Source organism: Magnolia sinica, chromosome 6 (assembly GCF_029962835.1).
Source record: "Magnolia sinica isolate HGM2019 chromosome 6, MsV1, whole genome shotgun sequence".
Lineage (NCBI taxonomy): Eukaryota > Viridiplantae > Streptophyta > Magnoliopsida > Magnoliales > Magnoliaceae > Magnolia > Magnolia sinica.
The window spans coordinates 87,477,464-87,492,079 of NC_080578.1; the positions used below are offsets into that span (position 1 = coordinate 87,477,464).

The window sequence follows — 14,616 nt, forward strand, 5'->3', positions numbered from 1 at the left end:
CGTGCTTTCACTTTACCGATTGACGGGTTTGATGAAAGATACACACATGACCTATAGTTGGCATCGCCATTTGGTCCCTGTGGTGTGGCCTACCTGAGTTGTGGTTCTCACTTATCTTCTGCTCCAGGCTCTAAAATCAAGAATAGAACATGATGTACAGTTTGGATTTTACATATACTACATGGTGGGCCCCAAAAGTTTGGGTACTTTATCTGCTATGTAAAACAGGTGTTGTCAAGGATTCTAGAAGCGCATTGCCATGGAAATAAATACAGGTTTACAAAACACCTTTCCTCAAAAGTAGGAGAAGAATTCAGCTGTAACATCACTTTACAATGGTGAGAAATGTTCACATATTTCTTCCTGACCCACATGTTACTTCATAAAAATTACCTGGGGCCAAAACCCAAATTGGTCCATTCTTCAGGTGGGATACGCCATTAGAATTATTAATGGAAAGCTGATGGTCTGCCTCAATGTATGTGTGGCTCACCTAACAAGTGGACTATCCTATTTTTGCTCTATGAGAACTTCATGGTGTGGTCAACCCTCTCGACACCTCGGGCGTTTCAATGAAGTGACACATCAGCTGAAAACAAAACCATTCCATGTTAAAAATAAGCCTGTATGTGATTATTTCTCTATAATAGTATCAAGGGATGAACTCCTGTAATTTTTTTGAGATAACCACTTGATTAAAAGCTCGCGACGGTGAGGAAAGAATGTAACCCAAAAAAACAGAAAAAGCTCAAAAAAGGGAGGCCAGCCCAACCCTCATCAAGGCTGTATGAATCTTTCTAATAACCTCTTCAATGCCTTCGCAAAGATTCCTGAAACAACCCCCATTCCTAGCTCCCAAATGGTCCAAAGGATAGCCATAATGATCAATCTCCATATGGCTTTCCTGGATTCGCCGATGCCTCCTCCATGCATATCAAGCAAATAATAGGGAGAATCAAGGCTCTTATCCGGAGGTTATCAATTATTAAAATTCTCTTCCAACTCACAAGCCACACAAATACCACAATACGAGGGGCTCTATAGAACCAATGATGAAACGGGCGAGGGAGACTAGGTCAATAAGATGACTCTAATATCAAGAAGAAGAACAATTTAGCCAAAAACTTCCCAAAACGATTCCTTAACAAGACTATTGAGTCAACAAGGTGATCAACCGGCGATACGTTCCTAAGAACGTCCAACAACCCAATGAACTCCACAATCTTGTACTCCAACGTCTCTCTTCGGCAAGGCAGAGCCCACACGGATCCTTACTCTGCTCCAGTGGTAGACTCATAGGAGTTTCAACACCCGGTCAAGGGTTCGAGTATCCATAGGTGGTGAAATCCCACTAAGGCGTGAGTGTGTGGGGTGTGTGTGTGTGTGTTAAAAAAAAAAAAAAAAGGCAGAGCCCACACTACTGAACCCCAAATAGTAGAGAAGCAGTTCGCCACTAAAACAAAGCGATCAAGAGTTTGGCCGGCGATCCTAGGAAATTTGTCTTGAAGCGCAAGATTGCCGCACCAAGTATCAATCCAGAAACAGATCTGATGCCCATTGCCAAGCACGAAGGAAATCCCCCTACAAACCAAATGTTCCGTAGCTCTGGGTGCCAAATTTAGAAGCTATCATCTCTCTCCAAAAAGAACTTTCTTCCACACCAAATCTCCAAACCCACTTCCCAAGCAACCTTGATTCATATCCCCCAAAGATTTGAGAAGGGGACTTGAAGTGGGGAAAGGGGGTCTCCCTGCCTTAAGCCTCTAGATGACTTGAAGTAGGATTTTGGGGACCCATTGACTAGAATAGAGAAGGTTGCCAAATGAACACAAGACTTAATCCACTTCCTCCACTTCGGTAATAGATAGCCACCATTCAGAAAAATGGTCGTTACTCAACCATAAACTTCAACTACATGTATGGCATTGTTAAATGGCAATTCAAGCAAATGCAAATCCCAGATCAGATCGTCAATGGCAAGATACCCATGGCCATACAAATCATGAAGCCTCAACTCAATGCAGAAAATCCAAATTAATCAGCCTTCATTGCATTTTTGGACAGTCTACAACTCTCGATTAAGACTTGGAACCAGCAATTTCAGTTTTTGGGGGCCACATCTTCATTGCACATTTCTTGAGATTATTCCCACTTGCGTTAAATAGCCCTTTGCACTCTAGAGCAACCAAACATCAACTGACCAGGGACAACCCTACCTCATTAATTATCAGGGCTGAACTCCAATTCTTAGATTAGAAAATTCTAAGCCCTATTTGCAGTCATGGAATGAGAATGTGAATTTCGTAAATCCATCAAATTGTCGAATTCATGGATTTGGATTTGGCAAATACCAAACCCATGGATTTAGAGAGCATTTATTGCAATAGTAGACAAGGTGTTCCATAATGGTAACGGTGGACGTAACAGCCACCTTTGTTAGTGTTACGATATGGGCCACTACGGCCATTACAGCCTTATTTTATTTTATTTAAAATAAAAATAAAACTATTTCCAGACCGTTAAGGGACCGTTACAGGTCCATTACGGGGCCATTACGGACTACTATGGGACCGTTACGGGCAGTTTTTTCTATAACAGCCATTTCGTCCCCGTAACACAACGGTTATAGTTGTTACCATTACATAACGGCCATTACATAATCATTTTTGTATACCATGATATTAGATCATTTATTGCGAATTACTTTTTTTGCTTTCAAAATGTCTCTCGTTTCTTGTTTCAAGGATTTGCCAAGTCTTTAGTTTTGGGGGAGGATTTGGATTTGCCCCAAATTCATGGATTTATGAATGTGTGGATTTGAGAAATCCATGGATTTGGCAAATCCCCAGTAAGAAACAGGGAGATTTGAAATCCATGGAGTTCACAGTCCCTGCCTCAAATCCCTCACACTAAACAGCCCCTAAAGTTTCTAACAAGAATACCCCAAAGAATTGCTAATGGGAACATTCTCCACAGGGTTCTACCTCTAGATTTGAATGGCCCACTGCTCCACCCGTCATCAGGCATCCAACCCAGTTAGGAAGACCCGATAGCGAAGCTAAAGAGAAAGGTCCAAATGGAGGAAGTGACTTCCAAATCTAAACTGAGATTATTTACTGATTCATCATCCTTCCTACACATGTAACAAATGTTTGAAATTGCCCAGCATCTTCCCTCTTTTCATGCCATCGTGAGAATTTTATTTGCCATGGAAGCCCAACAAAAAGCCTCAATGTCAGGTAGAGCCCAAGAACCTCACACTTTTGCTAAGGGGGGAATTGGATGATGACATCAGCCACAGTTCTCTTGGAGGAGAAATACAAGCAACCCACAAATGCTCATTTCCTAGAAGGTGAGAAGGACAATCCCATTGAGAATATCCAAAAGATCTGGACGGGACTGGAGATATCACTCTAGCCTCTCTTTTACAAATCCCAGCATCTCCAATGAACACACTTCTCCAAGCAAGGGAGTAAAGCTTTGGACTGTCTCCACAAGGGGAGATTCCTCAAACCAAATAACTTTCAAGAAAAGCACTTTATCAACGCGGCCCACCTTGAATCTAACTCCTTAAAACAAGTCACCAACACCTCCAGAATCGAGAACAAAGTGAAATACGACTTTCCAGATAAAGGATCCTTCATCCATTACCAAAGACCGTGGACCAACCTCCTTCCCATTCCCCATATTCAGAGGCAATAGCTTCTCTCCAGAGAACTATGATCCTTCCTGAACCTCCATCACCGTTTTTCTAAGAGCACTTAATTCCATTGTTTAATTCCAGGATACCAAGCTCCCTTCTTCCCACTTTCGGGCACCGTCCTAGTGAAAAAAGTGGCATTTATGAGCAGCATTGTGCTTCTTCCATGGGAAATCTCTTTGGATGTTCTCAAGTTTATTCGCCACTTCTGTCAGAATCTTGAAGGAAGAGGTAGGGTAACTAAATAGGGTGCACTCGACGCGACTTATATGACCCCCAAACCACAACTAAGCTCTTTTTTGTTTATTCCAAACCTCTCAAATGGTGAAAGGATGTCTTCAATCTATGCAGAATCAGGATACATCGATCGATCGACAACCTTGCTCGATCAATCGAACCTCTTCGAAATTAGACAAATTGCTCGTTGGATAGTTTTGGACCATGCTCAATCGATCGACAATATTAGGAAAAATCCTTATTTACTCTTTGGACAGTTTTTTACTAGTTCAATCGCTCGAGCTTTGGTCTGATCGATCGATCTAAGGGTGCTCGATCAGTGTCGATCGATCGACATTGAGATCGACGACGTGTGTGGAACTACATAAGTGTGCAATTCGAGAAGGAAAGACAGTGGCGAGGGTACCTTTACAGATGCATTGGTTGCCAGGGAAAAGAATTTTGAACGGGAGAATGGGAATTCTCGATCTAGATCCAAATCGAAAGGAAATAGCAAAATGAAGTGCTAGAATTGTGGCATGACATGACACATGAAGAAGGATTGTCGAAATCCTAAGGCTCAAAAGGGATAAAAACCTGATAACACGTTGAAGGAAGCCAACACAGTGGAATCCAGCGATGAAGCAGACAGTGGTTATGTTCTCACCGTATTCAAATCCAGGTATCTCAGCAACGACTGGGTTTTAGATATGGGGGCATTATACCACATGACTTTTCAGCGAGATTTGTTCGCAAGGGCAATTGTGGACAGATGTTTGTGGGCAATGATATTGACTGTAAAGTTGTTGGAATCGGTTCGGTTTGCATCAGAATGTTCGATGGGATGGAGTGTATCCTAACAAATGTGAGACACGTTTTTGACCTTAGGAAGAATCTGAACTCTCTTTGATCATTATAAGCACTTGGGTGCAAGTTTAGTAGTTTTGATCAGGTCCTTAAAGTTTCTAAAGGGGCACTTGTAGTAATGAAAGCGCGGCGGAATAGCAATCTTTACAAGTTGATCGGGAATACCGTATCGTGTGTTCTCTGCGTGTTTAGTTTGCGTTTTATTTCGTCTTGTTAGATTGAATTCGGGTTTGCTTCTGCGCATTCCCAACATCATTTATAGGATCCCAAGTACATCTTTCCCATCTTACTTGCCACATTTTATTTTTATTTTATTTTTTATTTTTTTATTTATTTTTGTTTCGAAACAAAAGATATATCTCACCATGGTCTGCCTTTGTGTCATGTGTGTCATCAACTCATATCACTCTTTTGTGTAGCTTTGAACTTCATAGCGCTAGGTGAAGGATTGAAATTTAAAGAGTAGATCACGAGCGTAGTGTGGGGGCAATAACTTCTATTTTCGCCTATCTTTCATTTCCTACCAAACGTCAATCTTTCTCTTCCCTTAGCTCTCTCATTATTGCTGATGTTGCTACTACTAGATGATCGTATATGCCTTCTCAACTTCATAACCACCAAGTAAATTTACTATGTGATCAGGGAGACATACCACTCAAAACTATTCAACACTCACTAACCAGTCCAAGAACTTCTCTGGACACATCAACCAGTTAAATTCAGACAAATAGACCTTCACACCTTGAAAGTAATCCCAATCTTCAAATCCATGCCTTGAACGATGCCATCCATGACGACCTTGGTCTTCGATGCTATCCTCAACATCGGGAATGGCATGCTATCACTTCGAGCTCTCATGCCTCTTCTCAATGCAACATTGGTTGTGCAAGCCAACCCAACTTGCATGTGTTGTGCATCATGGTTTTGGAAATACTGTCTCTCTTATTGCCTTGGTATCATTTTTCTTCCTCCCATCTGCTGACCTTGCCCTATTTCTTGCCATTGTGAAGTAATCTGGCAATTTGTTTGACTTCTATGTGGGATCCAACCTTTGTGTGGAGAGTACTGGATCAGATCTAACTGTTGCACTGGATTCTAGCTTAGATCCAATTGATTTGATTTGTCATCAGATCCAGCCGTAGATTTAACTTCTGCATCATATCTTACAATTATCAAATTGCATGCCTAAATCTGACTATAAATCAAAATCGGACCACTTAAAACAGAAGAAACTCGCTTCAATACTGACTGATGCAGTTTGATCAAGGTCTAGACCCAAATGCATTACAGTTTAACTCCAAAGCTAATTAGATAGGCTATCAATTCCAACACAGGTGAATATTTCATGCTCATAAACTGAAAATCAGACAAATTCCTAATTTCCAAACATTAGAAATTATAGTTGGATTAGAAACAGTTAAGCAGCAACAATAATTGAACTTCACAATTGGAAACATAATATCTGGTAAAGATGGTAAAATCCCAGCAATCAAAGTTCAAATAAATCATAGTACATTCACAGGAGGCACATAGACAAGTCTCTTCAACTTGTATAAAATTAGGGTTTAATGGCCCAAAACAACCAAAGTCCGAACATTTTTTAATTTTTTTGAGAGGTAACAATTTTTTTATAAACAGAGTGCAAAAGGCCCAAGAGAAATACAACATGAGGCTAAAGCCAGGCACCCAACGTTCCTACATTCTCCATAAAATTTTAAAAAATAATATTAAATAATAAATAATTTTAAAATAATAATAATAATAAGACAGCTACTACTATTCAGATCTCCCATGGGGCTGCAAGTAGCCTTTCTGTCAATGTAACAACAAAGGCCTACCAGGTGTGGTAGAGCCTATGGGGTCGATTTTGGAGGCGCCACTAGCCTTTTATTCTTATAATTCAAAGATAGCTAGAATCATTGCTTGCATTGTGAAATAAATTGTACAAAACCATCTGATTTTCAGGAAACAGACTCCACAATGGTCTTTTTACCAAAATTATGGGTAAGGACCAATGTTTAAATTATCTCCGATATTATCGTTATCTCTAGCTTGGCGATACCAATAACACTGGTAGCAATATCGATAACACCGGTGGTATTAGAAATTCCAGGCATCAACAATGTACCAAGTATCGCCAACATATCGATATCGCCAATATTTTCAGTTGTGTAAATTCCAGGCATCGCTTATATTGCCAATGTATTGATATCGCCAATGTATCGCCAATATTTTTTACCGTGTAAATTCTAGGTGACGCCGTGACACTTGTATCACAAGTGTGGCGGCGATATTTCAATAATATCGTCAATGCAGAGATATCATAGAAAGTTTGTTTATTAAAAAAAAAATCTATTTCAATTTTTTAATGGGCACATTCTTGCATGCAGTTTTCAATGTCGTTGCTAATATTGATAATATCTCAATATTATGTTATCGTAACATGCGCAATATCAAGACCACAATCTTTCGTTTCCTTTTCAGTTGTTGATGATTTCTTGGCAAAATATCATGAGTTGTCGATATTCTGCAATACCGATGGATTTTTGGATGGATGATTGGATGTTTAGATGAGATAGATGGGATGGTTAAAATGTTTCTTATGACGGCACATGCTTTTAAGCCTCCATTAAATGGAAACTTATTATGTATACATTCTTTTTGCAAATTTTTATTCCTAAATATGCAAATGTGTATTTTAGCATCTCCTAAAGTTTCACTGAAAATTCTACCGTTTTCCCAAGTTTTCCTGCATTTCTGGTTATCAACGATATTATTGGCGATATCAATATTGTTTCCATATCCCCAGCGAACAAAACTTATAGTGACACTGATACCTCGAACACTAGTAAGGACCACACTTAGAGAGTAGGAAGGGTTAGCCATTCCCTCCCTCTCTGAAGTCAAAGAACAAAGCAATTGTCCCTCGCTCCCTCCCTCTCGTATTGTGGTAAAAAGTGGTCAAAGGGTCAAAGGCAAATGGAAATAGGGTTTTGGAGTTCCATGAAGGACAAGATGGTAATTTCAAACATTGTTTTCTGCAAACAGTTCAGCACGCGACCTTTCTGTTTTTTGGTCACAACTTGGTGCTCGGGTGTCAGACTTGGGAAATCTATAGCTTGTTGAAAAGGGAATCTGATGGGCTAACCAATGGTTTTAGTTTGAGGGACAAATTCCTAATGGTTAGGGAGATGTGGAGCCCACAAGTTAAGTCAAATTCCTGTTCTGCAGTCTGCCGATCGATCAAGTGCGCTGTCTGGTATTTCAACCATAACTTTGCGCCCGTAGATCAGATCATCCTGAAATTAGGATTGCTGGAAAGGTAACTTGATGGGTTTTAACATGGATATATGGAAAATGGGGTTTAGATTACAGAAGCTTAAGAAATTGGGGTTCAAAGTGGGTCCAGAAGCTGGCCTTGGACACGGAAAACTGTCCAGTGTCCTTTTTTTCTTTCTGGGACACGGAAAAAGTTTTTCTGCACCCAATGAATTTTCATTTTTTTAAAAGTGTGGGGCCCACCCTTGGGGTACACCATCTTGGGTTCAACCTAGGTCCCATCCCCAAGGCTTTTGGCGTTTGGGTGAGGTTATAGACTATGGTTGGGCTGGGATTGGGTTTGGGCTGCTTTGGTTGCACTTGGATGGGGCTTAGGCTTGAAGATGGGCTTAAACTTCAGCAAACCTTTCACCTTAACAATGCAAGAATCTCCCTTCATGATAAATGGGCTAATTAGCCTAAGCAAACTGTTGAGTCTACACTTTCAATAGCACCTAGCTAAACTCTAAGAACCCCTTAAATCACAGCCATCCACTAGATCTAATCTCATCCATTATAATACCTATAAACTACAACATTTCATTTCATTTTCTTTTCTTTTCTTTTCTTTTCTTTTTTTTCTTTTTTTTCTTTTTTTGTTTGAGGTTTTGACATATAGCACCCTCCATTTTGGCCCAAAGACAAATAACACCCTCCCTTATGCTTTTTCCAAAAACACCTTCCATTTTCCAAATATGATTAAAAAAAACCACCTTACTGTTTTTTTTTACAGAAAAACTAACCATGGTTAGGTTAGCAAAATCTTTTTTTTAAACACCAATGCTACCCTTTCCCAAATCCTTGGAACACCAACCCCAACCCTAACCTCTCCTCTCACTTCTCCCAAACCCTAAGCCTAACCCTATAAATGAGTAAAAAGGTCTTTCTTCAATGGTTCCATCACATTTTGCCAACGGGTGTTAACCACAGCGTGGTTTATATATATATATATATATATATATATAGAAAATGAAAAACAAAAGGGGATATTTGGGAATACACATAAGGGAGAGTGTTATTTGGGCCAAAAGGATGTTATATGCCAAAACCCTCCTTTTTTAACTAAACTCCTCTATAGGTAAGATCAATGTTTCAATAGCATTCGTAGCATAGTGGTAGCATATGCTACATAGCGTAGCATAGCCATAATGCTACGTAGCTTACTAAATAGCGTAAATCCCCTTTAACGTACATAGCATACGCTACCATGTACTTTCTATTATTTTATTTTTTTTATGTTTTCTTTGTATCTAATTTTGAGGTATGTGACACTCGTATTATACTCAAACTTTTAACCTGTGGGATTTTTATTTCTTTTTGTAATTGTGACTTATGGTTTCAATTAGACATTATTAATTAAAGTGGTTTTCTTAGAAAGTTGTTGGTGTGATAATTATTTGATTTGGTTTATATATGTGGATTGGCTTTCGATAAATGATAATCAATAACTTGTTTGAGCATGCTTATATTTGAAAAATGAATCATCTTTTAGGCATTTTTATATTTTTTTTCCTCGTCCTTACTATTTATCATATTTTCCCTATTTTTAAATTAAAAATAAAAGTACCGTGTAGCTTACGCTACAAAGGACTAAGCGCTACGCAACACACTACTGCTATTTAAAACATTGGGTAAGATCGTCATCATCATCATCTGAGCCTTATCCCAATTAAGTGGCGTCAGCTACATGAATCTTGCTCCGCCAATCCACTCTATCAAGGGCCACAACTTCAGTTAGATCATGAGTAATCATGTCTTTTCTTACTAGCTCCATGCAAGTCTTCTCAACATGTCACACTTGCTCCACAAGTAAGATAAAAGCTAAAATAACCTGTGCAGAGTCCATATGTGGACCACATTATTCCCAAACACTGATAACAAGAATAATAGTGGATATATAATGCTAGGACAAACACAACCAGCATGATGACATGTATGATGGAAACATAGCATCCTAATCCTAAAAGGTAATCTCACAATAAAGCCAGCCCAGCTCCACATAAATTTGAGCAATTATACAAAGAGAATTGCAAAGGCTATGTCGTGCGGTAGGATTAGTATCCTACATAAGGGCATACGTACCAACATGGCATACGGGTATGAAATCTGGACCACTCATCAGGAAGCACCAACATTTATGGAGATATTATAGGACACTGCTCATCAGAAAACAATTCTGATATGATAACATGAATGGTTAATGGGAGCTGCCTCGAAAAATCTTCACGATAGGATGATCTTGAAAAAGTTCATATTCGAAGGAATACATGATCAGGATTAAAACATTCCCATCTAGGATATTTTTTATGCAGTCCCCCCACCATGACATTAATTGTTTGGATCATTGAAACATGTTCCCACATGTACAAAATACTGCGCATCAGAAAACAGTACATTTGCCGCAGGGTAGGACACTCCTCACTTATTTTCCCTCGCCCGAAAATCAATATTGGTTTTGGTTAAAAGAGGATTCTAGTCTTGTGCAAGTACAACATGATTCCAAGCCTACTCGCACAAGTAGCCTTTTAGGAGGGTCTTACAAAAATGTGCAAAGCTTCTAAGGTGACCATTTTGCTCCACGAGAATGAGAAAAAAAAAAACAAAAAAAACACAAGCACCAATTGAACAACAGATTATGAAGGAGTGAAACTTCAGAACACAGTATTAAATGGAATGAAACATCATATTCAAGTAAGAACTGTGCAATCACATAACACATAATAAACAGCAAGATTCACGTCTAAGTAAGAACTTCACAAGCACATTACAAATGATAAACTGCTGCAAGGAAAAGTAGAAGAAGTCAAAGAATGAAAGGGAAAAGAAAAAATAAAACAGATCAACAAACCAACATAGACAAGAATGGTCAGCCATCATATGGTCACCACCTTTCACAAATTAGAAGACAAAATGAATTGAGAAGAGGACATCGTGATATTATTTGGCTGAAACTTTATCTAAGAAAACGAATAACAAGCTGAAAAGAAAAATAGACTTAAACTGCTGAAAATATCTAATTAGAAGGTTTGCTTACACTCAAGAAGCCTACTTTTCACAAGAGAGAAAATACCCCAATTCTTGCCAAGGAAGAGAAGACCGTAACATATCAACAGAGAAGACTTATATAGGTGCAGCACATGTCGTTCTAAAGTGTCCCGTCTGATTGCAACGACTACAATGTACAACTCGCTTTATTCGACCACGGTCCTCTGCACGCACTCGCTTCTTTCTGGGCCGCCCAGGAGGTCGAAGGGACTTGGGCGGATTTATGATTCTATCAGGGGGGCCCCCATTCTGTGTTCCCTCAGACAACTCCTTCCAAAGGCTTTTATCAGGGACAGGATGTATTGTCTGAGAGTAGGTCTTCCGATATGTTGCAACAGTGAAACAGCTCTCGGTGAACCGATGGACATTCTGCCTGCAGGAAAGGAGCGCTGCAACAGCATGTGCACATGGCAGTCCATAAAGCTGCCAACCACGACACAGACAGCAACGATTCCGAATATCCACAATACTTGTTCCTTCATGAGATATAACTTCAAACTCTGCCTCATTTGAACGAAGAACCTGAAAGGTACGTGCGCGCTCGAGAGCCTCAGATACACGTCTCTCAGCAGCAGGGACAAGTATTGTCGTCCATTGCATGCTCGTTTCCCGCCGTTCATTAAACCAAGTCATCAGCTGGCGACGGATGCACTCCATCATTTGAATTATCGGAAGCCCGGATGCTTCAAGTATCCATGTATTCAATGACTCGACTATATTTGCCGTCAGATGCCCAAACCGTGTTCCATCAAAATAAGCGGTAGCCCATAGACGTGGCGGAATACGACGAATCCAATAAGCAGCATCTGGCGAAATTTCTTCGATTTCAAGTACTTTGGCCTCAAAATCAATAACCGTGAGCGCTTGAGCAGCTTCCCAGAGGAGGTTAACAAGCATTGTATCATTGAACTCTTTCCGGAAGCTATCACTAAGGTGGCGCATGCAGAACCCATGAAACGCAGTTGGGAAGTTCGCTTCCACTCCCTCAACAATGCCTTTCTGCCTATCAGACAGTATTGTCAGCCTTGGCATGTTCTCTGTGTTAACCTCAAGAAGGTTGTGCAGTTCAGATAAAAACCACATCCAGTTGTCATCATTTTCTTCATCGACGACCCCGAACGCTAGAGGAAACAAAGCACCATCTCCATCAAAACCAGTAGCGAAAAGCAAGGTCCCAAGATACTTGCTTTTCAGAAGAGTTCTATCAAGCCCAAGGAGCGGCCGGCAGGCATTCACAAAACCATAGATAGAAGCATGAAATGAGACAAAAAGGCGTTGGAAACAGTTATCTACAGGATTTCCATAAACCGACGCAATGCTTCCTGGGTTTGTCCTTAAAATCTGGTCACAATACTGTGGAAGAATACGGTACCCTTCCTCGAACGACCCGCGAACAGAGGCCATGATCCGCTCCTTCCCCCTCCAGGCCTGCTTATAAGATAAAGTGATACCATGAACCCGATGGATCTCCTCCAATATCTCCTTTGGCTTGAAATGTGGGTTCTCACGTAGGCGTTCCTCCACAGAGTTCGCAACCCAATCAACCGAAGCTTGCTGGTGACCAAGATGGTCAATTCCCTGGCAACTATGTGACTCATGAATCGTCCTGATTGTAAAGGTTGGAACACCTGGGAGCTTCGCAGCATGTATGCGCCATGGACACCCCTCACTAGCACACTTGGCAGTGAAACGGGTCTTGTCAGATTTAACCGTCCGTATTTCAAAGTGATGTGCAATGGCCGCGTCTCGCAACGCCCGCCGACAGCTTTTGACATCCTGAAACTCTTGTCCAACAGTCAGCTCATGGCTGGGGTGTGCAACAATTGCACGGCTCTGAATGACAGGAGTGACTACCATATGTGATTGGGCAATAGATATTTCCTGTCCATGCTGGACTGCCAGTGGCTGGCTCTGATCAACGGTCAGCTCTAGGTTCTGATCAACAGCCAGCTCATCGGACTCACCAACACTCAATTCATGGTTGTCGGCCATACCTAACTCATGGGTCTGCTCGTCAAGGCCCAATTCATGGTCATCATCATGATCCTCAGAGTCAGTGCCATGATTCTGACCCAGTGCTAGCTCATTCTCATGATCATGGCGGCCATGGCCATGACCATGACCGTGTGTCTGTCCAAGAGCTAATCGATGGTCATGAGCATGTACAATACCCATTTTATGGTCATGGGTCTGTCTGAGACCCATGCCAATGTTCTGTGCAAGACCCAAAACATGGCTACGCCCGAGACCCAATTCCTGGTTTTTCCCAAGTGCCAAACCATGGTTTTGCCCAAGAATTAAATCGTGATTAGCCATGAAGAAGGAAGAAACTCACAGACAGAACAATACCAAACACTGATTCCAATCCCAGAATTGCTTCCTTCCTACTTGTATCCAACCAATCCTATCTCGCAAAAGAAGAACAATCAAAAACAAAACGCGTCTGTAGATAAAAACCTTTCTTCTCTCTGCAAAAAAATCCTAATACAGCCACCGCTTCTCGAATTCGCGAATCGGTGAAAACTACAAACCAGAAATGCCTCTGAACCTTCCACTGACACATCGATTTCAATCTCTCCTGCGAAAAATATTTTAAAAAAAAAAAAACAAAAAAAAAATTCAAAACCTAGAAACAGAATCATAATCCACAACAAAAATTAAATAAAATAAACACTAAAATCCCATCTCCAAAAAAAAAAAAAAAAAAAGGCAGCAAAAATGTAAGAATTCAACCCAGAAAAATAAAATTCCTGAAACAATACCTCAAGAAGAAAACCCTAGAACCAACAGGAGCTCTCGGCTCAAGAAGAACCGCTCCCAAGGCGTCGAGAACCCCAGCAGAAATCGATTCCTGAGCAGGAATTCGAAACTGGAGCTGAGAAAACAAATGGTCAGGATCGGATCTGAGGAAAGAGAGGAGAGTTAGGGTTTGGCGAGGAGTAGAGAGGAGAGTGAGGGGATTTTTTTCGCGGGGTTTTTTGAAAAGACACAGAGAAGAAGAAGAGAGGAGAGATTTGGCGGGTATGAAGGGGTTTTTGGGAAAACCGGAAAGACAGAAGGGTAGAGATTGGAAGAGAGGGAATTGCAGGGGCAAAAGGTTCTCTGAGGGTTTGGAGAGAGAGAGGAGGCAGCGCCGGCCAAAAAAAGAGGGCATTTACGTCATAATATAAAATTCCTCCTTTATTATTTCTATCTTATTTTTCTCCATTTACGAAATTGCCCCTTCTCTCTATCTCCGTCTATCAGGGAAGTTATTTCGCACTCTGGCTGACGCTGGTGATTATACTCGTGCACCCCAAAGGTTGTACACGTGGCATACATTAACTTAAATTAAAATGACCAAGGATCGGACTCACTTTAGATAGATCACCTTCAAAATGTTAGATTTATTGGACGATTTTGACTTCTGATTACTGCTCATTTGTTTGTTTAATTTACACCGTTGGATTTTTTCTATTTTAGCCATCCGT

General features: G+C 40.6%; 1 protein-coding gene across 3 annotated transcripts; it reads right to left on the reverse strand.

Annotated features, from left to right (window-relative positions):
* Positions 1–276: 276 nt before the first annotated feature.
* LOC131249017 (uncharacterized) lies at positions 277–14,299 on the reverse strand. 3 transcript variants are annotated; one of them, XR_009172623.1, is made up of 3 exons: positions 13,909–14,299; positions 11,136–13,724; positions 277–589 (listed from the first exon to the last, which is right to left on the reverse strand). XR_009172623.1 is itself a non-coding variant. In XM_058249579.1 (2 exons), the coding sequence occupies exon 2, from the start codon at positions 13,460–13,462 to the stop codon at positions 11,222–11,224; it is 2,241 nt and encodes a 746-aa protein (XP_058105562.1). In that variant the 5' UTR covers positions 13,463–13,724; positions 13,909–14,299; the 3' UTR covers positions 10,913–11,221. The 3 variants fall into 3 exon arrangements, 1 of the variants encoding a protein (XP_058105562.1); XR_009172624.1 differs by lacking the exon at positions 277–589 and adding an exon at positions 5,395–5,832; XM_058249579.1 differs by lacking the exon at positions 277–589 and having other exon boundaries at positions 10,913–13,724.
* Positions 14,300–14,616: the final 317 nt, after the last annotated feature.